This window comes from Aphidius gifuensis, linkage group LG1 (assembly GCF_014905175.1).
Source record: "Aphidius gifuensis isolate YNYX2018 linkage group LG1, ASM1490517v1, whole genome shotgun sequence".
Taxonomy (NCBI): domain Eukaryota; kingdom Metazoa; phylum Arthropoda; class Insecta; order Hymenoptera; family Braconidae; genus Aphidius; species Aphidius gifuensis.
The window spans coordinates 705,101-728,682 of record NC_057788.1 but is presented as its reverse complement, the minus strand read 5'-3'; the positions used below and the strand labels follow the sequence as shown (position 1 = coordinate 728,682).

The 23,582-nt window shown below is 25.0% G+C and overlaps 4 protein-coding genes across 7 annotated transcripts; all 4 read right to left on the bottom strand.

Annotated features, from left to right (window-relative positions):
* Window positions 1-652: 652 nt before the first annotated feature.
* LOC122860699 (SET and MYND domain-containing protein 4-like) lies at window positions 653-22,824 on the bottom strand. 4 transcript variants are annotated; one of them, XM_044164616.1, is made up of 5 exons: window positions 22,654-22,824; window positions 21,186-22,489; window positions 20,953-21,105; window positions 995-1,144; window positions 653-926 (listed from the first exon to the last, which is right to left on the bottom strand). In XM_044164616.1, exons 2-5 carry the CDS (start codon window positions 22,485-22,487, stop codon window positions 681-683), a joined length of 1,851 nt encoding a protein of 616 aa, XP_044020551.1. In that variant the 5' UTR covers window positions 22,488-22,489; window positions 22,654-22,824; the 3' UTR covers window positions 653-680. The 4 variants fall into 4 exon arrangements, with proteins under 4 accessions (XP_044020551.1, XP_044020553.1, XP_044020554.1 ...); XM_044164618.1 differs by lacking the exon at window positions 20,953-21,105 and adding an exon at window positions 1,228-1,380; XM_044164619.1 differs by lacking the exons at window positions 20,953-21,105; window positions 21,186-22,489; window positions 22,654-22,824 and adding exons at window positions 1,228-1,380; window positions 1,472-2,763; window positions 2,934-3,130.
* LOC122860701 (SET and MYND domain-containing protein DDB_G0273589-like) lies at window positions 7,880-9,966 on the bottom strand. Its single transcript, XM_044164621.1, has 4 exons — window positions 8,708-9,966; window positions 8,452-8,610; window positions 8,225-8,371; window positions 7,880-8,127 (listed from the first exon to the last, which is right to left on the bottom strand). Exons 1-4 carry the CDS (start codon window positions 9,935-9,937, stop codon window positions 7,882-7,884), a joined length of 1,782 nt encoding a protein of 593 aa, XP_044020556.1. The 5' UTR covers window positions 9,938-9,966; the 3' UTR covers window positions 7,880-7,881.
* LOC122860697 lies at window positions 13,621-16,276 on the bottom strand. The gene is made up of 5 exons (XM_044164613.1): window positions 16,133-16,276; window positions 14,520-15,901; window positions 14,272-14,430; window positions 14,050-14,193; window positions 13,621-13,972 (listed from the first exon to the last, which is right to left on the bottom strand). The coding sequence occupies exons 2-5, from the start codon at window positions 15,897-15,899 to the stop codon at window positions 13,727-13,729; spliced, it is 1,929 nt and encodes a 642-aa protein (XP_044020548.1). The 5' UTR covers window positions 15,900-15,901; window positions 16,133-16,276; the 3' UTR covers window positions 13,621-13,726.
* On the bottom strand, window positions 17,040-19,360 carry LOC122860700 (SET and MYND domain-containing protein 4-like). Its single transcript, XM_044164620.1, has 5 exons — window positions 19,287-19,360; window positions 17,835-19,120; window positions 17,615-17,758; window positions 17,386-17,535; window positions 17,040-17,314 (listed from the first exon to the last, which is right to left on the bottom strand). Exons 2-5 carry the CDS (start codon window positions 19,116-19,118, stop codon window positions 17,069-17,071), a joined length of 1,824 nt encoding a protein of 607 aa, XP_044020555.1. The 5' UTR covers window positions 19,119-19,120; window positions 19,287-19,360; the 3' UTR covers window positions 17,040-17,068.
* Window positions 22,825-23,582: the final 758 nt, after the last annotated feature.

Below are 23,582 nucleotides of genomic sequence, written 5' to 3'. Positions count from 1 at the left end.
TTTTTTTATAAGAAAATTGTAATTTAAAATTATACCAATTTTTTTTTTATTCAATTTGTTTAAACTTCTTTTTAATTTTATAATTCATCATTTCATTATTTATTTTTTTTAACTATATAGTTATATAATAAAATATGGAAAAAATTGTCCATAATTATTAATAAAATAAAAATATCAATTATATTTGATAAACAGTAAATTATTAATAGTAATGAACTTCATAATATTTAGCAATTAATAGTAAATAAAATATAATATTTTAAATTATAATATTATATTTTATTGTTAACATAATAAAATGAATAGGGAATAATATTTATTATTCAATTTTTATACTACGTCCAAAAATATAAAGGAAAATAAAATAAGGAAATAGAAATAGTCAATTTGTTTACACAATAATTTCAACTTAATAAAATTACGAAAAATGTTTTTATTTAACATATAATATTAAAATTTGTATTGTTGCAATTTAATAAATTTGTTTCAATATAAATATTAAATATTGTTGAAAAAATGAAAAAAAAAAACCTATTTTTAATTATTGATTAAGGTTTTTTTTTAAAACTTTTGTGAATACTTGATAATTTCAATGATTGATTATATGGATAAAAATATAATCATGTTGTAAAGGAAATATATGAAGCTGTATCTTGTTTTTTTTTCTACCAGAAAAATAATTACTCGAGAGTATGATGAACTTCTAGTAGTTTACAATAAAATCCTCGAAGTGCTAAATGTAATTTTGACTTTTCGATACAAGGACGAGTGATATATTGATGAATTTTGTCATTCATGCGATGTAAACTATCCTTGATTGTTAACAACTTTCTCGTATCTCCGTTACAAAGGATAGTTTTTATCACTTCTAACTTTAGCATTATACGACTCATTTCTTCCTTAATTCTTATTGGCAACCTCAGGCTCTATTGAGACAAAGAAAAAATAAGAATAAATATTTTTAAATATTACTAGTTTTTTTTTAAATAAATACCTGAAAAGATGGGAGAAAATCTATTGTTGGCCAATTTTCAACACATGCTGTACATTTACATGGTACAGGATCATCATTCGTAAGTCCTATTACCGTGTAACGATCGACTTTTGTTGTTAGATGATATGAACTAACAACATTCAAAAGTATCTAAAATCAATTTATAATTTAATTATTATATATTAATCAATTAATTAATTCAAGTAAAATTATTATGATGATTCAATTATTACCGGTTCTCCTTGTTTGATTGGTTTAGAAGCATAAAATCCAACTTTTGAATCCGAGAAAACCCAATAGACATTAGGATCACAGCTTTTTTTTATTATCTTACAGAATGGTATGTTGACATGTAACCACACGAGATCGTTTTCTTCTCCTTGAAGCTAATAAAATTCGTTTAAAATATAAATAATTAATAACTATTATAAATACAAAATAAATAAATAATAAATAATTAATTAAACGAATACATACAAACTGAGCATTGCGATTAATAATCATCGTATATCGTAATATTAATTCTCCCAAAATTAATATTTTTTTATATTTACTTTTATCTTTAATCAAATCTTTCAATGATGTTTTTTTACCAAATATATTTGTCATTTTACCAAAAATTGTGACAATCCATACGACAGTAATTGCTATATCAAATGTACACTCAGTTGATGTTGCTTTAAAATAATCAAGACGATTAAAATTATCAATAGTATTAACATCAAGAATACCATTGGTAAATATCATTTCATCGTCTTCCTTAATATTGTCAATTTTTTTTTTCAATCCAATTAAACCACCTGCTGAGTTGATAGCCTTTGAAACAATTTTTAATAGTAATAGATATTGCAAATAAATTTTATTGGGTTTCAAAAGTTGTCCCAAGACTAAACATTCAATATTGTGATATTCATTCCATGCTTTTTCTTTACATTGTTGTGAGCAAAATACAACATTTGGACACTCATCACAGGGTACACTAGCCCAAGTTTGACGACAACAATGCCAACAACTAATATAACGTAATTCATTACATGTAAGTTGTGCAAATGGCTCAGAAATGTAAATAAATTCACCAGATTTGATATCTCTTGTTGCAACAATATGTTGTTTGTCATTGTTTTTTTTTAGCTTAATTGCATCAGATCCACCAGCTATTATTGAATTTTTCTTTTTTATTTGTGGTGAAAATTTAATTATATCACGTGGTTTTTCAAGTTGATCTATCAGCTTTGGATATTCCTTGATGATGTCGTATTTTGGATTAATTTTTTTTAAATTAGGAAGCCATTGCATTGCGTTTGCCATTGAAATACAAGGTTCAAGTCCTGAGGTTGGTTTCAAGGCTTTGAAGCACAATGATTGACGTAAAAATAATTTTGTTTTTAATTTATCTGGATAGCCTGATTTTAAAGCACGTTCTATGTCAAGAAGACAATCTTGATAGAGTCTAGCTTTGAATAATACAGCTGAACGATTTGCATAAGCCAATGACAATTCACTGGATCCAACTGGTGCAAAAGCAATACTTTTGGTGTATGCTTCAATTGATTTGCTCAAAGAATCATTATTTTTTACATATAGATTGTTGCCAATTGTACGCCACTGTATTGAATCACCAATGGTTTTGTCCACTTTTCCATGAGTTTCTATATTTGAAGCTGCAAAATTCCATACCACTTCGAATTTATCTTTAAATGTTGTTTTTTGTGAAAATTGGCGTTCAGCAATAATTTCAGTATCACCAGAAGGTAGATTAAAATACATGTCTGCAATAAAAAAATAATTATAATACCTAACTATATTTTTTAATTATTAAAAATAATAATGATATCCAATGAAAATAAAATTATTTTCGATTGTTATTGTGTAAATAATATTGATGATTAACGAAAAAAAAAAAATAAATAATAATAATAACATGGATGAAAATACTTACTTGACTTTGGGTGCTATACTATCTACTTGAACAAACTCAAAATCATGCATATAAAATTGTAAATAAATTCATTTATATAATTTGGTTAATTTTTGTTGAACTGTTTTATGGAAATATGGACTTTCTGTACATGTATATTATTGTTAATTAAATTAAAATGACAATCAGCACCTTATAATAATGTAACTTGATCATGATAATTTGACAACGCATAAAAAAAAAAGAGAACACTAGAACAGAAGAGAACATGCGGCGGCGATACAGGGGCGTGCAGGGGTGTGCAGGACTTTTTTATACTCTGTTTTTTTTTTTTTTTTTCTGGATCATTCTCTAGCGATATCAGCGCCAATTAATAAAAAACACATTAAACATTACACACACACACACTTTTTCACAAAATCTATCTCGCTTTTTTAATTCTTTCTCTGTCTACATAATTGTTAAGACCAACAATTCATATTAAAATTACAAATCTTATATTTTTAACTAAAATAATTATCAAAAATTGTACTTTCTTATATTTTCATGAAATTGTTTCATTAAAATCATTCATTTCATTGAAAGTCAAGGTAAAAAATAAAAGAATTTAACTTTGTTAATTATTAATAAAATAATAAACATGAATAATTCAATAAAGAAAATATGAATAATAGCAATAAATTTTATAATATATTTAATAAGTAGTTTAAGAATTAATAGTGTTTAACCCTTTTTTCTAGATTGCTCTAGATTCCCTTTAGCGATGCCAGCGCCAATAACTCTCTTTTTTTTTTCTCTCTCTCCTTGTAAAAAAATTAAAACTCAAAATTATGCTGAATTAAACTTTTTTTTTTATTAATTATTAACTATTATTTTTTTTTGTAAATATTTAGCGATGGAAAAATTATCAATAATTATCAATAAAATAAATAATAGCAATATGAATTTTATTATATTTAGCAATTAATAATAAATCAAATTTATTATTTTTATATGAAGGGTAGATTTAAAAATTTACAGGCTTTTTTTTTAATAAAATAAAAATTATTCAAAGAAAAAAAACAAATGGATATAATAAATAAATAATGATTGAGTTGTTATTAGAAATTTTATAGAGTAAACAAATTAATTAATTATTGATAATAAATAAAATCATAAAAAATTCAATATGAAAATTATAAAGGAATAAAATTAGATAGGAAAATAATTATTATTAACTATTTTATCAAAAATTGTTAAATAAAAAAAAATAAAATATATTAACACTCAAGTTTTATTGAAATAAACACACGAAATTTTAAAATTACAGTATTTTAATTTTAATTATAAAAATAAAACTTTGAATAATTTTTTTATGTATTATATGTAAATAATTTAAAATTATCAGTAAAACAAAGACAGAAAAAATATTATATTATGCTATGAAAAATATAGAAAAATATAAAAAAATTATTTAAAAAAGTAATTACAAAGTAATAAAGTAATTTTTTTTTTCCATAAAATAATTACTTAATAATACGACGAGGAAGGCTGAGTTGATAATACAAAACTCCCAGCATATCTTGAAGTAAAGAAGTTTCTTCACAAGGAACAGTGAAATGTTGATAAAATTCATCTGTCATTTCGGCATAAGCGTCTTTTATTTCAAGCAATTTTTCAGTGTCTCTCTTGACAATAATCTCAAAATAATCATATGCTTTTGTCATTATACGATTTAATTCTTTTCGAACTTTCTTTGATGGCTTCAAACTCTATGGAAAACAGAATACAAAAATGAAATTATAATCAAATTACTAGCAATGATTATTAAACAATGTTATTTATTTTTTTTTTAACAATAAAATTTTACCTTGTAAGATGGAAGCTTTCTCATTGGTGGTAAATCCATTACACATAATGAGCATTTACATGGCTCATTAACATATTTTGTGTAACTCATTGGAATTTCAGATAATTGCTTGATCTGGTAATTATTAAGTGCAAACATATTTACCTAAAATAAAAACGAAAATTTCATCAGTTTATAATAGTAGAATTAAAATACATATTATTGAAAAAAAAAGTACCTCTTCGCCTTTTTTAATTGGTCTATTGGCTGAAATTGCAACATTTTCATCATACTTGTACCATTCAACATGAGCATGACAATCTCTGACGAACATGTTTTGAATTGGCATTAAATAAGCATATGACAAAGAAGTATCATTTGTTTTTTTATCAGGAAACTAATTAATATCAGAAAAATCAATTACATCAATAATTATAAAGTTTTGATTAATAATGGAAAAAAAAATATTATACTTACATATACAACAATATTATAATCGACAGTCATAAAATACCTGGCTATTAGAAATCCCAAAGTCATTGCATCTTCATTTAAATATGTATCAGGGACTTCCATTTTTCGACCAAAAATATTCGTTTTAAGACCAAACACTACAACATTTGATATAATACGAATTGTTCGTTCGAATGAAAAGTGATCAAATGCTGACTTGTCATATTTGAGACGATGAAAATTATCAATAGTATTAATATCAAATATATCATCAGTATAAATCATTGATTTATCTTCCATCGAATCAACATCATCAATTTGTTTTTTTAATTGTGCAATACCACCAGCAGCTTTAAGTGCTTTTGATAATATTTTAATTGTCAATTGGAGTTGCAAATCATCTCCAGGATAAAATTCAACTTTCTTTGAATAACTCAAAGCTGGACATTCAATATCATGATATTCATTCCATGCTGAATCTTTGCATTCTGGTGAACAATATATAACATCTGGACATTGGTCACACGGTACACCAGCCCAAGTTCGACGACAACAATGCCAACAAGTATTGTAAGGTTCACCACCACAAGGAATAATTTCAAATGGTTTATTGATGTAAATAAATTCACCAGATTTGATGTCTCTCGTTGCAACAATATGCTGTTTATTGTCCTTTTTTTTTTTTAATTCAATTGCATCAGATCCACCAGCTATTTTTGAATTATTATTTTTAATTGTTGGAGTAAATTTAACAGTGTTTGTATCAAGTGGTTCTGCAAGTTGATTCATCATCTTTGAACATTCAGCTTTGATGTTGAAGTTTGGACACTTTTTTTTAAAATTTGGAAGCCAGTGAATTGCATTGGTCATTGAATCACTTGGCTCAATATTAAAGCTTGGATCCAAAGCCTTGAAAGACAATGCTTGACGTAAAAATAATTTTGTTTTTAATTTATCTGGATATCCTGATTTCAATGCACGTTCAATATCAAGAAGACAATCTTGATAGAGTCCAGCTTTGAATAATACAGCTGAACGATTTGCATAAGCCAATGACAATTCATTAGATCCAACTGGTGCAAAAGCAATACTCTTGGTAAATGCTTCAATTGATTTGCTCAAGTAATTTTTTTTTTTTGAAATTTGTTGTAATTTTTTGTTACCAATATTTCGCCAAGATATCGAGTCAGCAACTGTTTTTTCTTCAGTCAGATAATTACAATGACCATCAGGAGCTCTTTCAGTTATAAATTTCCACATAATTCCATATCTAGTATGAAATGTCTTTTTTTTAAGAAATTTTTTTCTGAAATTCATGCATTTCGTATCCCAAGCTACTGAGGTCTCTTCATCGACATGAACACAAGATGGACAGGAACATTTTTCCTCCATTGCTAAATAATTACAAAAAAAAAATTTTTTTCATTATAATTGTAAAAATAAAATTTATAAAACAATAGCAAATAAAAATAAAAATTAATGTTTTTAATTGTAAAAATAATTGGTTATTTATTGTCAGTCAAATGATTAATAATTGAAAAAAAAAACTCTTAAGAATAATCAATGTGATTGAAAACTTACTTGATCTCTGATGATATTTAACTGAAAAAAAAAAATTAAACTTGTCAATAAAATCAAATAAACAAATAAAATTGCATCAAAATTTCATTTGTTTAATTTGGTGAATTTTTAATTATCAACTATTCAATTTGTGTAGCTGCAATCAACTGGACTTGTCAATCAAATTAATGATATTTGATAAAAATAATATGACAATCGACAAAAAAAAAGAGTTGACCTGATGACGCTCCAAATAGAAAAGGAAGCAGTCCAGACGCCGTAGGATGTTTAACCCTTTTTTCTAGATTGCTCTAGATTCTCTTTAGCGATGCCAGCGCCAATAACGCCTACTCTCTTTTTTTTTCTCTCTCTCTCTCTCCTTGTAAAAAAATTAAATTCCAAAATTATGCTCAATTAAACCATGATATTTTTATTATTATTCCATTTGTTTTTCTATTAATTATCATTTTATTATTTATTTTTTGTAACTATTTAGTGATGGAAAAATTATCCATAATTATTAATAAAATGAAAATATCAATTATATAAACAATAAATAAATAATAGCAATATGAATTTTATAATATTTAGCAATTAATAATAAATTAAATTTATTATTTTTATATCAAGGACAGATTTAAAAATTTAGAAGCTTTTTTTTTAAATGAATAAAAATTGTTTAAAAAAAAAAAAAAACAAATGGATATAATAAATAAATAATAATTGAGTTGCTCTTAGAAATTTTACAGAGTAAAAAAATTAATTAATTATTGGTAATAAATACTATCATATAAAAAATTCAATATGAAAATTATAAAGAAATAAAATTAATTAGGAGGATAATTATTATTAACTATTTTATCAAAAATTGTTGAATAAGAAAAAAATATTTAAACACTCAAACTTTATTGAAATAAACACACTAAATTTTAAAATTACAATATAGAATTTTAATTATAACAATAAAACTTGAAATAATTTTTTTTATGTGTTATTTATGAATGATTTAAGATCATCACTGATGATTCATCTGCAAAACAAAGAAAGAATATTATATTATGCTATGAGAAATATAAAAATATATAGAAAAAGAAGGAAGTAATAAAGTATTTTTGTTTCATTAAATAATTACTGAATAATACGACGTGGACTACTGAGTTGTTGATGCAAACTTCCCAGCTTATCTTGGAATAAACAAGTTTCTTGGCAAGGACCAGTAATATGACCATAAATTTTATCAGTCAATTCAGCCAAAGTGTCTTTTATTTCAAGCATTTTTTCAGTGTCTCTCTCGGTAATGAAGTAAAAATAATCATGTGCTTCTCTCATTATACGATTCAATTCTTTTCGAACCTTTTTTGATAATTTCAAACTCTGTGAAAAATAGAAATAATAAAATTACTAGCAATGAATTATTGCCAATGATTCATAAATAATGTTATTATTTATTTTTAAATAAATAAAATTTTACCTTGTAAGATGGAAGAACTTCTAGTGCTGGTAAATCTTTGACACATGCTGAGCACTTACATAATGGCTCCTTAACAAATTTTGCAAGTCTCGTTCCATCTTTAGATAATTGCTTAGCTTCGTAAATACCAATTGCAAACATTTTTATCTAAAATAAAAATATTATTAGTTTATCAGTCAAATTAAAATACATCTTATTGGAAAAAAAAAAAAAGAAAAATTAAGTACTTCTTCGCCTTTTTTGATAGGTCTTTCAGCAGCAACTGCAACATTTTGTCCATAGTCGTACCAGTCGATATGATTATGACAATCTCTCACGAACATGTTTTGAATCGGCATTATAAGAGCATGTGTAAACACGGTATTATGTGACATTTTATCAGTGACCTAATTAATAATAATTATAAATCATCAATTACATCAATATAATTATATGGATTTTTAATTAATTGATGAAAAAAAAAAACAAATATATCATACTTACATATACAACATTGTAATTGACAATCATGAAATACCTGGCTATTAAAAATCCCAAAGCCAATGGATCTTCATTTGAACAAGTATCATCAACTTCCATTTTTTGACCGAAAAAATTTGTATTAAGACCAAACATTAAAACAAGTGATACAATATGAGTTGTTTGTTCAAATGAACAATGATCAAATGCTGACTTGTCGTATTTAAGACGATGAAAATTATCAATAGTATTAACGTTAAATATACCATCAGTATAAATCATTGATTTATCCTCCATTGAATCAACATCATCAATTTTTTGTTTTAATTGAGCAATACCACCAGCAGCTTTGAGTGCTTTTGATAATATTTTAATTGTCAATTGGAATTGCCAATCATTCTCAGGATGATGTTGGACTTTCTTTGAATAACTCAATACTGGACATTCAATATCATGATATTCATTCCAAGCTGAATCTTTGCATTCTGGTGAACAAAATACAACATTTGGACATTCATCACATGGTACACCAGCCCAAGTTTGACGACAACAATGCCAACAAGTCATGTAACGATCATCATCACAAGCAATCATTTCAAATGATTTATTGATATAAATAAATTCACCAGATTTAATGTCTCTGGTTGCAACAATATGTTGTTTATTGTCATTTGTTTTTTTTAATTCAATTGCATCAGATCCACCAGCTATTATTGAATTGTTATTTTTAATTGTTGGAGTAAATTTAACAGTGTTTGTATCAAGTGGTTCTCCAAGTTGATTCATCATCTTTGAACATTCAGCTTTGATGTTGTAGTATGGGCAATTTTTTTTTAAATTTGGAAGCCACTTCTTGGCATTGGCCATTGAATCACTCAACTTAATATTGAAGCTTCGATCCAAAGCCTTGAAAGACAATGCTTGACGTAAAAATAATTTTGTTTTTAATTCATCTGGATAGCCTGATTTCAATGCACGTTCAATATCAAGAAGACAATCTTGATAGAGTCTAGCTTTGAATAATGCAGCTGAACGATTTGCATAAGCCAATGACAATTCACTAGATCCAAGTGGTGCATATGCAATACTCTTGGTGTATGCTTTAATTGATTTGCTCAAATAATTTTCATTTGTTGAATTTTTGTATTCATTGTTACCAGTTGTTCGCCAAGATAATGAATCAGCAACTGTTTTTTCTTCAGTCAGATAATCACAATGACTATCAGGAGCTCTTTCATTTATAAATTGCCACATAATTTCAAATCTAGAATAAAATGTCTCCTTTTTATCCCAGGCTACTAAGAAATCCGCATCGACATGAATACAATATGGACAGGAACATTCTTTCTCCATTGCTAAATAGTTAGAAAAATAAATAAATAAATAAATAATATTCATAACAATGATAATTAATAAAAATAAATTTAAAAAAATTAAATAAAAAGAAAAACTATTATGGTTTATCATAATTTTTAGTAGTAAAAAAAAAAGAAAGCTAATTTTGATATTATTATTATTGTGGAAATAATTTTTTAAAAAATAATTAATTAATTCAAAGAAACATTATGATTGCAAACTTACTTGATCTTTGATAATATTTACTTGAAAAAAATTAACCTTGTCAATAAAATCAAATAAATAAATAAAACTGCAATTTAATTTGTTTAATTTGGTAAGTTTTTAATAATCAATTATTCGATTTGTGTTTGTGCAATTAACTGTATTTGTAAATTAAATCAATTATTTATAAAAATAATATGACAATCGTCAAAAAAAAAGAGTTGACCTGATGACGCTCTAAATGGAAAAGAAAGGAGCTCAGACGTCGTGCCACGTGGGACTCGTGGGGTGTTTAACCCCCTTTTTCTAACGATGCCAGCGCCAACTCTCTCTACTTATAAAAAAATTAAAATAATAAATAAAATATATTATTTTAAATTAGAATATAATAAATGAATGACGAAATATATTTATTCTCCAATTTTTATATTACGTCCGAAAATTTGAAAAAAAATTAACATGCGAAAATAGAAATAGTCAATTTGATTAAACAATAATTTTACCTTGATAAATTTAAGAATGTTTTTATTCAAAATACAATATTAAAATTTGTATTGTTGCAATTTAATAAATTTGTTTCAATATAAATATTATACCAAAACTTTATTTAAATAGTATTTAAAAAAATGAAGAAAAAAAAAACTACTTTTAATTCTTTATTAAGGGTTTTTAATTTTTATTCAACTTTTATAAACACATATTGATAATTATTCTTTTTTAATATTAAATTGAAATAAAACTGATGATAATTTTAATGATTGATTATATGGATAAAATTATAATCATGTTGTTAAGAAAATAAATGAAGCTGTTTCTTGTGTTTTTTTTTTCTACTAGAAAAATAATTACTCGAGAGTACGATGAATCTTCAGTAGTTGACGATAAAATCCTCGAAGTGCTAAATGTAATTCTGACTTTTCTTTACAAGGACCAGTGATATATTGATGAATCTTGTCATTCATGCTATTCAAACTATCTTTGATTGTTAACAACTTTCTCGTATCTCCGTTACAAAAGATACTTTGAAACACTTCTAACTTTAGCATCATACGACTCATTTCTTTTTTGATTCCTATTGGTAACTTCATGCTCTATCAACACAAAAAAAAAAAAAAAATATAATCAAATAGTTTGTTCTTGAATTAAAATAAAAGAAAATTTTTAACCATCAACAAAATAAATACCTGGTAAGATGGGAGAAAATCTATTGTTGGCCAATTTTCAACACATGCTGTGCATTTACATGGTACAGGATCATCATTCATTTGTCCTATTACCTTGTAACGATCGACTCTTGTTGTTACATGATATGAAAAAACAACACTTGAAAGTAACTAAAATAAATAAATTAATAATTATATATTAATCAATTAATTAATTCAAGTAAAATTATTTTGATAATTAAATTATTACCGGTTCTCCTTGCTTGATTGGTTTGGAAGCATAAAATCTAACGTTTGAATCTGAGAAAACCCAATCAACATTAGGATCACAACTTTTTTTCATTATCTTACAGAATGGTATGCTGACATGTAACCACACGAGAAAATCACCAACTTCTTTTTCTTCTTCTGGAAGCTGATAAATTTTGTTTGAAATATAAATAATTAATAACTATAATAAATACAAAATGAATTAATTGCAAATAATTAATTCAATGAATACATACAAACTGAACATTGCGATTAACAATCATTGTATATCGTAATATCAATTCTCCCAAAATTAATATTTTTTTATATTTACTTTTATCTTTAATCAAGTCTTTCAATGATGTTTTTTCACCAAGTATATTTGTCGTTTTATTTTTGATTGTTATTGTGTAAATAATATTGATAATTGATTAACGAAAAAAAAAAAAAAATAATAAACAAGATGGATGAAAATACTCACTTTATTTTTGGTGATATCTACTTGAACAAACCTAAAATCATCCACATAAAATTGCCAAAAAATTTTATTTATTTAATTTGGTGAAATTTTATTGAACTGTTTTATGGAAATATCGACCTTATGTACATGTATCTTATTGTATGTTAGTTAAATCAAAATGACAATCAGCATATTATGTAACTTGATCATGGTAATTTGACGACGCATAAAAAAAAAAAAAAGGAGAGAACACTAGAACAGAGGCGAACATGCGGTGAAAGTGCAGGGGGGTGGGCAGGAGTATTTTGTATGTACCCTTTTTTTTTCTATCATTCTCTAGCGATATCAGCGCCACTTCATAATACACACACTTTTTCATAAAATTTATCTGTCTTTCTTAATTACTTTCTCTGTCTAAATAGTTGTAAAAAATCAAAAATTCATCCTAAAATTACAAATTTTATATTTTTAATTAAGATAATTATTAAAAATTATATTTTCTTATATTTTCATGAAATTGTATTATTAATCTTCGTCTAAAAAAATTGTAAACTTATCAACTTAAAATCAAAGTCAGGGTAAAAAATAAAAAAATTAATCTTTGTTAATTATTAATAAAAGAATAAATATGAATAATTCAATAAATAATATATAAATAATAGCAATCAATTTTATATTATATTTAATAAGTTAATAAGAAAAAAAAAAAAAAACACTTGATATTTATCAAAATTTTTTTACTTTTTTATTTTTCAAATACATATTGATACTTATTATTTTTCTCTGAAATTGAATGGAAATTAATTGGATTTACCCAATGGCAAATTAAAAAAATTAACGGAACAAAAATACCAAGAATCCAATGAATGAGTAGTTAAATTTATTTAAACAATAAATTTGTAATAATAAAATTTAAAAAACTTTATGAATTAGTTGAATTTTCATACATGGTCATTGTATCATGATAAACCATATGTAGTTGATTGTGTAACATTCTCATTGAAATATACCATAATGGAATCTTTTTGCAAGGACCAGTGATGTATTGATGAAACTCATCATTCATGCTATTCAATTTATCCTTGATTTTTAATAATTCTTTAGTATCTTTGTTATGAATGATTCCTGTCCACCCTTTCATTAATAAATAAAAATTGTTTTTTAAAAAAAAAGGATATAATAAATAAATAATAATTGAGTTGCTATTAAAAATTTTACAGAGTGACAAAATTAATTAATTATTGGTAATACTAATAAATAAAATCATAAAAAATTCAATATGAAAATTATTAAGGAATAAAATTAATTAGAAAAATTATTAACTATTTTATTTATTTATTTTATCGAAAATTGTAAATAAAAAAAGAATTTTTAAACACTCAAACTTTATTGAAATAAACACACGAATTTTTAAAATTACAATATTTTAATTTTAGATATAAAAATAAAACTTTGAATTATTTTTTTTATGTATTACCTATATATGAATGATTTGAAACCATCAGTAAAACAAAGAAAAAATATTATATTATGCTATGAGAAATATAAAAAAATATTTTAAAAAAGTACAAAGTAATATCAAGTATTTTTTTTTTTTCTTTCATTAAATAATTATTGAATAATACGACGTGGAACGCTGAGTTGTTGATATAAACGTTGCAGCATATCTTGAAACCACCAAGTTTCACGACAAAAACCAGTATTATGACCATAAATTTTATCAGTCATTTCAGCATATGTGTCTTTTATTTCAAGCAATTTTTCAGGGTCTGCCTCGGCAATGATCTCAAAATAATCATCTGCTTCTCTCATGATACGATTCAATTCTTTTCGAACTTTTTTTGATTGCTTAAAACTCTGTGAAAAATAGAAACAATCAAATTACCAACAATGACTAATAGATAATGCTTAATAAATGATTAAAAAAATTTTACCTTGTAAGATGGAAGATCTTCCAGTGCTGGTAAATCTTTGACACATACTGAACACTCGCATAGCTCATTACCATATCTTGCAAGTTTTATTTTATTTTCAATTAATTCCTTGGCCTGGTTAATACCAATTGCAAACATTTTTATCTAAAATAAAAATAATATTAGTTTGATAGTCAAATTAAAATACCTCTTATTTAAAAATAAAGAGGGAAAATTGAGTACCTCTTCGCCTTTTTTAATTGGTTTTGCAGCAAAAAATGCAACATTTTGTCCATAGTCGTACCAGTTGACATCATGTTCACAATCTTTCACGAACATGTTTTGAATTGGCATTATAAGAGCATGTGTAGGGTCATTATCATCCGACTCTTCATCAGCAAGCTAATTAATAACAATTATAGATCATTAATTATATCAATACAATTATATGGAATTTCAATTGATTAATAAAAAAAAAATATCATACTTACAATATATAAAACATTGTAATCAACAATCACGAAATATCTGGCTATTAAAACTCCCAAAGCCAATGCATCTTCATTTGAACAGGTATCAACAACTTCCATTTTTCGACCGAAAATATTTGTTTGAAGACCAAACATTAGAACAAGTGATAAAATTCGAGTTGTCCGTTCAAATGAACATTGATCAAATGCTGACTTGTCGTATTTAAGACGATGAAAATTATCGATAGTATTAACATCAAATATATCATCAGTATAAATCATTGATTTATCTTCCATTGAATCAACATCATCAATTTTTTGCTTTAATTGTGCAATACCACCAGCAGCTTTGAGTGCTTTTGATAATATTTTAATTGTCAATTGGAATCGCCAATCATCTTCATGATGAAATTTGACTATCTTTGAATAACTCAAAGCTGGACATTCAATATCATGATATTCATTCCATGCTGAATCTTTGCATTCTGGTGAACAAAATACAACATTTGGACATTGGTCACATGGTATACCAGCCCAAGTTTGTCGACAACAATGCCAACAAGTCTTGTAACGATCATCATCACAAGCAATCATTTCAAATGGTTTATTGATGTAAATAAATTCACCAGATTTGATGTTTCTTGTTGCAAAAATATGTTGTTTATTGTCATTTGTTTTTTTCAATTCAATTGCATCAGATCCACCAACTATTATTGAATTATTATTTTTAATTGTTGGAGTAAATTTAACAGTGTTTGTATCAAGTGGTTCTTCAAGTTGATTCATCATCTTTGAACATTCAGCTTTGATGTTGTAGTATGGGCAATTTTTTTTTAAATTTGGAAGCCACTGCATTGCATTGGCCATTGAATCACTTGGCTCAATATTAAAGCTTGGATCCAAAGCCTTGAAAGAGAATGCTTGACGTAAAAATACTTTTGTTTTTAATTCATCTGGATAGCCTGATTTCAATGCACGTTCAATATCAAGAAGACAATCTTGATAGAGTCTAGCTTTGAATAATACAGCTGAACGATTTGCATAAGCCAATGACAATTCACTGGATCCAATTGGTGCAAAAGCAATACTCTTGGTGTATGCTTCAATTGATTCGCTCAGGTAATTCCCTCTTTTTGAAATTTGATGGAATTTTTTGTTACCAGTTGTTCGCCAAGACACTGAATCAGCAATTGTTTTTTCCATTATCAGGAGATCACAATTACTGTCACCATGATTTTCAGAAGCTCTTTTAGCTATAAGTTTTCGCATAATTACAAATCTAGTATAAAATGTCTTTTTTTTAAGAAATTTCTTTCTTAAATTCATCCATGTTTTCTCCCAACCTCCTAAGGCATTCTCAGGAAAATGACCCCAACATTTACAGGAACATTTTTTCTCCATTGCTAAATAGTTGGAAAAATAAATAATTGAATAAATGGATAAATGAATAAATAAGATTAATAACAATGATAATTCATAAAAATAAATTGAAAACAAATTAAATAAAAAAAAAAATTATTATGGTTTTAGCATAATTTTTAGTTGTAAAAAAAAAGAAAGCTTATTATTACTGTGGAAATAATATTTTAAAAACATTCGATTAATTGAAAGAAACAATATGATTGAAAACTTACTCGATCAGCTATTTAATTTGTGTTTGTGCAATCAACTGTATTTGTAAATTCAATTAATGATTGATAAAAATAAAATGACAATTGACAATCGACAAAAAAAAAAAAAGAGTTGACCTGACGACGCTCCAAACGGGAAAGAAAGCAGCTCAGACGCCGTCGGGTGTTTAACCCTTTTTTCTAGATTGCTCTAGATTCTCTTTAGCGATGCCAGCGCCAATAAATCTCTTTTTTTTTTCTCTCTCTCTCCTTGTAAAAAAATTAAAATTCACAATTATGCTCAATTTAAACATAATAATTTTTTTTTATTCAATTTGTTTAAATTACTTTTATTTCTATAATTTATCATTTTATTCAGCAATGGAAAAATTATTCAAATTATTAATAAAATAAAAATATCAATTATATTTAATAAACAGTAAATAAATAATAGCAATAAATTTCATAATATTTAGCAATTAATAGTAAATAAAATATATTATTTTAAATTAGACTATAATAAAATAAATGAAGAAAAATATTTACTATCCAATTTGTATATTACGTTCAAAAATTTGAAAAAAATTAACATGACAAAATAGAAATAGTCAATTTGTTTAAACAATAATTTTACCTTGATAAAATTAAGAAGAATGTATTTATTTAAAATACAATATTACAATTTGTATTGTTTTAATTTAATAAATTTGTTGTAATATAAATATTGTACCAAAACTTTAATTAAATATTGTTAAAAATAAAAAAACCATTTTTAATTATTTATTAAGGTTTTTTATTCAACTTTTATAAACACATATTGATAATTATTATTTTTCAATTAAATTGAAATAAAACTGATGATAATTTTAATGATTGATTATATGGATAAAATTATAATCATGTTGTTAAGAAAATAAATGAAGCTGTTTCTTGTGTTTTTTTTTTCTACTAGAAAAATAATTACTTGAGAGTATGATGAATCTTCAGTAATTTACAATAAAATCCTCGAAGTGCTAAATGTAATGTTGATTTTTCTCTACAAGGACAAGTGATATATTGATGAATCTTGTCATTCATGCTATTCAAACTATCCTTGACGGTTAACAATGTTTTAGTATCTCCATAACAAAGGATATTTTGCATCATTTCTAACTTTAGAATCATATGACTCATTTCTTTCTTGATTCTTATTGGCAACCTCATGCTCTATCAACACAAAAAGAAAAAAAATAAGAATAAAATTTTTTAAATATTACTAGTTTGTTACAAATAAATACCAGAAAAGATGGAAGAGATTCTATTGTTGGCCAATTTTCAACACATGCTGTACATTTACATGGTACAGGATCATCATTCGTAAGTCCTATTGCCCTGTAACGGTTGACTTTTGTTGTTAGATGATATGAGCTAACAACACTTGAAAGTAACTAAAATAAATTTATAATTCAATTATTATATATTAATTAATTAATTTAAGTATATTTATATTGATAATTTAATTATTACCGGTTCTCCTTGCTTAATTGGTTTAGTAGCATAAAATCCAAGGTTTGAATCCGAGAAAACCCAATCGACATTAGGATCACAGCTTTTTTTTATTAACTTACGAAATGGTATGTTGACATGTAACCACATGAGATCTTCTTTAAACTGATAAATTTTGTTTAAAATATAATAATTAATAACTGCTATAAATACAAAATGAATTATTTAAATAAATACATACAAATTGAGCATTGCGATTAACCGTCATTAAATATCGCAATATTAATTCTCCTAAAATTAATATTTTTTTATTTTTATCTTTATGCAAATCTTTCAATGATGTTTTTTTACCAAATATATTTGTTTTTTCACCAAAAATTGTGACAATCCATACGACAGCTGCTGTTAATTCAAATGTACACTCAGTTGATGTTGCTTTAAAATAATCAAGACGATTAAAATTATCAATAGTATTAACATCAAGAATACCATTGGTAAATATCATTTCATCGTTTTCCTTAATATTGTCAATTTTTTTTTTCAATTCAATCAAACCACCTGCTGAGTTGATAGCCTTTGAAATAATTTTAACTGTTAATAAATAGTCTGGTGACATTTGTGAGTATTTTAAAAGTTGTCCGAGTATTAAACATTCAAGATTATGATAACTATTCCAAGCTGCATCTTTGCATTCCTGTGAACAATATATAACAACTGGACATTCATCACATGGTACACCAACCCAAGTTTGTCGACAACAATGCCAACAATTAGTAAAACGTAATTCATTACATAGAACTGTTGCAAATGGATTAGAAATGTAAATAAATTCACCAGATTTAATATCCCTTGTTGCAACAATATGTTGTTCATTTAATTCAATTGCATCAGATCCACCAACTATTATTGAATTATTATTTTTTATTTCTGGTGAAAATTTAATTATATCACGTGGTTTTTCAAGTGCATTTATCATTTTTAAATATTCATCTTTGAGATTATAATTTGGATAACTTTCCATTAAATCAGGAAGCCACTGAATTGCATTTGCATTTGATATACATCGTTCAAGCCTTGAGTTTGGATTCAAGGCCTTGAAGCACAATGATTGACGAATAAATAATTTTGTTTTTAATTTATCTGGATAGCCTGTTGATTTCAATGCACGTTCAATGTCAAGAAGACAATCTTGATAGAGTCTAGCTTTGAATAATACAGCTGAACGATTTGCATAAGCCAATGACAATTCATTGGATCCAACTGGTGCAAAAGCAATACTTTTGGTGTATGCTTCAATTGATTTGCTTAAATAATCATTATTTTTTACAGTAGTGTATAGATTGTTACCAATTGTACGCCAATGTATTGAATTAGCAATGGTTTTGTCAACTTTTTCATGAGTTCTTTTTATATCTAAAGCTGTAAAATTCCATATCACTTCGAATTTATCTTTAAATGTTGTTTTTTGTGAAAATTGACGTCTAGCAATAATTACAGCATCACCAGGAGGATAATTAAAATACATGTCTAGAATAAAAAAATAAATATAATTATATTTTTTAATTCATAAATAATAATAATAATATCTCATGAAAATAAAATTTTTTTCGATTGTTATTGGGTCAATAATATTGACAATTGATTGACGAAAAAAAATAAATAAATAATAAACAACATGGATGAAAATACTTACTTAATCTTTGGTGATATCTACTTGAATAAACTAAAAAAAATTTTATTTATTTAATTTAGTGAATTTTTGTAGAACGGTGTTATGGAAATATTGACTGTATGATATGCATATTGTTGTTAGTTAAATTAAAATGACAATCGGCATATTATAATATATGTAACTTGATCATGGTAATAAAAAAAAAAAAAACAAGAGAATATGCAGAGAAGGTGCAGGAGTTTTTTATTCATTTTTTTTTTCTGGATCACTTTCTCTCTCTCCAGCGATATCAGCGCCAATTAATAATACACACATACACACACTTTTGCACAAACTCTATACCTATCTCTTTCTTAATTTCTTTCTTTTTCTAGCTATAAAAAAATCGAAAATTCATCCTAAAATAATAAATCTTATATTTTTAATTAATAATTATCAAAGATTAATGAAAATATAATTATTAAAAAATTTAATTATATTTTTATGAAATTGTTTCATTAATTTTTGTCTAAAAAAAATATTGAACTTACCAACATAAAATCAAAATCAAGGCAAAAAATAAAAGAATAAATCTTTTATACATAATTATTAATAAAAGCAATAAATTTTATAAAATATTGAATAATTAATGAAAACTTTAATTTTTAATTTTAATATAAATTATAATTGAATAAAATTATTTATTATCCAATTTTTATATTACGTCCAAAAATTTGAAAAAAAAATAAAATAAGAAAATAGAAATAGTCAATATGTATGTTTAAACAATAATTCCACCTTGTTGAAATTAAGAAGAATGTTTTTATTCAAAAAACGATATTAAAATTTGTATTGTTGCAATTTAATAAATTTGTTTCAATATAAATATTATACCAAAACATTATTTAAATAGTGTTAAAAAAAATGAAGAAAAAAAAAAACTATTTTAATTATTTATTAAGGTTTTTTATTCAACTTTTATAAACACATATTGATAATTATTATTTTTTAATATTAAATTGAAATAAAGCTGATGATAATTTTAATGATTGATTATATGGATAAAAATATAATCATGTTGTAAAGAAAATATATGAAGCTGTATCATGTTTTTTTTTTTTCTACTAGAAAAATAATTACTCGAGAGTATGATGAATCTTCAGTAGTTGACAATAAAATCCTTGAAGTGCTAAATATAATTCTGACTTTTCTTTACAAGGACCAGTGATATATTGATGAATCTTGTCATTCATGCTATTCAAACTATCCTTGACTGTTAACAATTTTTTAGTATCTCCATAACAAAGGATAGTTCGCATCACTTTTAACTTTACCATCATATGAATCATTTCTTCCTTGATTCTTATTGGCAACCCCATGCTCTATCAACACAAAAACAAAAAATAAATACAATCAAATAGTTTGTTCTTGAATTAAAATGAAATAAAATTTTTAACCATCAACAAAATACATACCTCGTAAGATGGAAGAGATGATATTGTTGGCCAATTTTCAACACATGCTGTACATTTACATGGTGCAGCATCATCATCCATAAGTCCTATTACCAAGTTACGATTAGCTTTTGTTGTTAGATGATATGAACTAACAACACTCAAAAGTATCTAAAATCAATTTATAATTTAATTATTATATATTAAATAATTGATAAATTCAAGTATAATTATTTTGATAATTTAATTATTACCGGTTCTCCTTGTTTGATTGGTTTAGAAGCATAAAATCCAACGTTTGAATCCGAGAAAACCCAATAGACATTAGGATCACAGCTTTTTTTTATTAGCTTACAGAATGGTATGTTGACATGTAACCACACAAGATCTTTTTCTTCTCCTTGAAGCTAATAAAATTTGTTTAAAATATAAATAATAAATAACTATTATAAATACAAAATAAATAATTAATTAAATGAATACATACAAACTGAGCATTGCGATTAACAATCATCGTATATCGTAATAATAAATCTCCCAAAATTAATATTTGTTGATATTTACTTTTATCTTTAATCAAGTCTTTCAATGATGTTTTTCTACCAAATATATTTGTCATTTTACCAAAAAATGTGACAATCCATACGACAGTAATTGTTATTTCAAATGAACAATCAATTGATGTTGCTTTTAAATAATCAAGACGATTAAAATTATCAATAGTATTAACATCAAGAATACCATTAGTTAATATCATTTCATCGTTGTCCTTAACATTGTCAACTTTTCTTTTCAATTCAATTAAACCACCTGCTGAGTTGATAGCCTTTGAAAGAATTTTTATTGCCAATAGATATTCCAAATCAATTTCATTGGGTTTTAAAAGTTCTCCCAAGACTAAACATTCAATATCATGATATTCACTCCATGCTGAAACTTTGCATTTGGGTGAACAAAATACAACATTTGGACATTGGTCACATGGTATACCAGCCCAAGTTTGTCGACAACAATGCCAACAATTAGTAAAACGTAATTCAGCACATAAAGCTGTTGCAAATGGCTCAGAAAGATAAATAAATTCACCAGATTTAATGTCTCTTGTTGCAACAATATGTTGATTATTGTCATTTATTCTTTTCAGCTCAATTGCATCAGATCCACCAGCTATTATTGAATTTTTATTTTTTATTTCTGGTGAAAATTTAATTATATCACGTGGTTTTTCAAGTTGATTCATCATTTTTAAATATTCCCCTTCAAGATTGTAATTTGGATAACTTTTCAATAAATCAGGAAGCCACTGAATTGCATTTGCATTTGATATACATCCTTCAAGCCTTGAGTTTGGATTCAAGGCCTTGAAACACAATGATTGACGAATAAATAATTTTGTTTTTAAATGATCTGGATAGCCTGCTTTGATTGCTCGTTCAATATCAAGAAGACAATCTTGATAGAGTCTAGCTTTGAATAATGCAGCTGAACGATTTGCATAAGCCAATGATAATTCACTGGATCCAACTGGTGCAAAAGCAATACTCTTGGTGTATGCTTCAATTGATTTGCTCAAATAATCTTTATTTCTTGAATTTTTGTATTTATTGTTACCAGTTGTTCGCCAATGTATTGAATCAGCAATGGTTTTGTCCTCTTTTTCATGAGTTTCTAGTATATCTGGAGCTCTAAAATTCCATACCACTTCGAATTTATCTTTAAATGTTGTTTTTTGTAAAAATTCGCGTTCAGCAACAATTTCAGTATCACCAGAAGATGGTTTAAAATACATGTCTGTAATAAAAAAATTATTATAATTATATTTTTTAATTATTAAATAATAATAATGATATCCAATGAAAATAAAATTATTTTTGATTGTTATTGTGTAAATAATATTGATAATTGATTAACGAAAAAAAAAAAAAATAATAAACAAGATGGATGAAAATACTCACTTGATTTTTGGTGATATCTACTTGAACAAACCTAAAATCATGCATATAAAATTGCCAAAAAATTTTATTTATTTAATTTGGTGAATTTTTATTGAACTGTTTTATGGAAATATCGACCTTATGTAGATGTATATTATTGTTAGTTAAATCAAAATGACAATCAGCATATTATGTAACTTGATCATGGTAATTTGACGACGCATAAAAAAAAAAAAGGAGAGAACACTAGAACAGAGTGGAACATGCGGTGAAGGTGCAGGGGGGTGGGCAGGAGTATTTTGTATGTACCCTTTTTTTTTTTTTCTATCATTCTTTCTAGCGATATCAGCGCCACTTCATAATACACACACTTTTTCACAAAATCTATCTCTTTTTCTTAATTACTTTCTCTGTCTAAATAGTTGTAAAAAATCAAAAATTCATCCTAAAATTACAAATTTTATATTTTTAATTAAAATAATTATCAAAAAATAAATTTTCTTATATTTTCATGAAATTGTTTCATTAATTTTCGTCTAAAAAAATATTAAACTCATCAACTTGAAATCAAAGTCAAGGTAAAAAATAAAAGAATTAATCTTTAATAATTATTCATATAAAATAATAAATATGAGTAATTCAATAAATAATATATAAATAATAACAATCAATTTTATATTATATTTAATAACTAATGAAAACTTGAATTTATTATTTTAATATAAATTGTAATTTAATAAAATTATTTAAGAAAAATATTTATTATCCAATTTTATATTACGTCGAAAAAAAACAACACTTGATTATTTATCAAAATTTTTTTACTTTTTTATTTTTCAAATACATATTGATACTTATTATTTCTCTCTGGAATTGAATGGAAATGAATTGAGTATACCCAATAGCAAATAAAAAAAAATTAACATAATAAAATCATTAAGAATCCAATG

Bases quoted from the DNA above. Each gene is read 5' to 3' on its own strand.
- LOC122860701 (XM_044164621.1), bottom strand. From the start codon at position 9,937: ATGTGGCAATTTATAAATGAAAGAGCTCCTGATAGTCATTGTGATTAT. The intron at 8,372-8,451 runs GTACTTAATTTT...TTTTTATTTTAG, and splicing joins CTATCAAAAAAGGCGAAGAA to ATAAAAATGTTTGCAATTGG. The intron at 8,128-8,224 runs GTAAAATTTTAT...TATTTTTCACAG, and splicing joins AAGTTCTTCCATCTTACAAG to AGTTTGAAATTATCAAAAAA.
- LOC122860697 (XM_044164613.1), bottom strand. From the start codon at position 15,899: ATGGAGAAAAAATGTTCCTGTAAATGTTGGGGTCATTTTCCTGAGAAT. The intron at 14,431-14,519 runs GTAAGTATGATA...GTTATTAATTAG, and splicing joins ATTACAATGTTTTATATATT to CTTGCTGATGAAGAGTCGGA. The intron at 13,973-14,049 runs GTAAAATTTTTT...TATTTTTCACAG, and splicing joins AAGATCTTCCATCTTACAAG to AGTTTTAAGCAATCAAAAAA.
- LOC122860699 (XM_044164616.1), bottom strand. From the start codon at position 22,487: ATGTATTTTAAACCATCTTCTGGTGATACTGAAATTGTTGCTGAACGC. The intron at 1,145-20,952 runs GTAATAATTAAA...AATTGATTTTAG, and splicing joins CAATCAAACAAGGAGAACCG to ATACTTTTGAATGTTGTTAG. The intron at 927-994 runs GTATTTATTTAA...TTGTCTCAATAG, and splicing joins ATTTTCTCCCATCTTTTCAG to AGCCTGAGGTTGCCAATAAG.
- LOC122860700 (XM_044164620.1), bottom strand. From the start codon at position 19,118: ATGTATTTTAATTATCCTCCTGGTGATGCTGTAATTATTGCTAGACGT. The intron at 17,759-17,834 runs GTATGTATTTAT...AAAATTTATCAG, and splicing joins TTAATCGCAATGCTCAATTT to TTTAAAGAAGATCTCATGTG. The intron at 17,536-17,614 runs GTAATAATTAAA...AATTTATTTTAG, and splicing joins CAATTAAGCAAGGAGAACCG to TTACTTTCAAGTGTTGTTAG.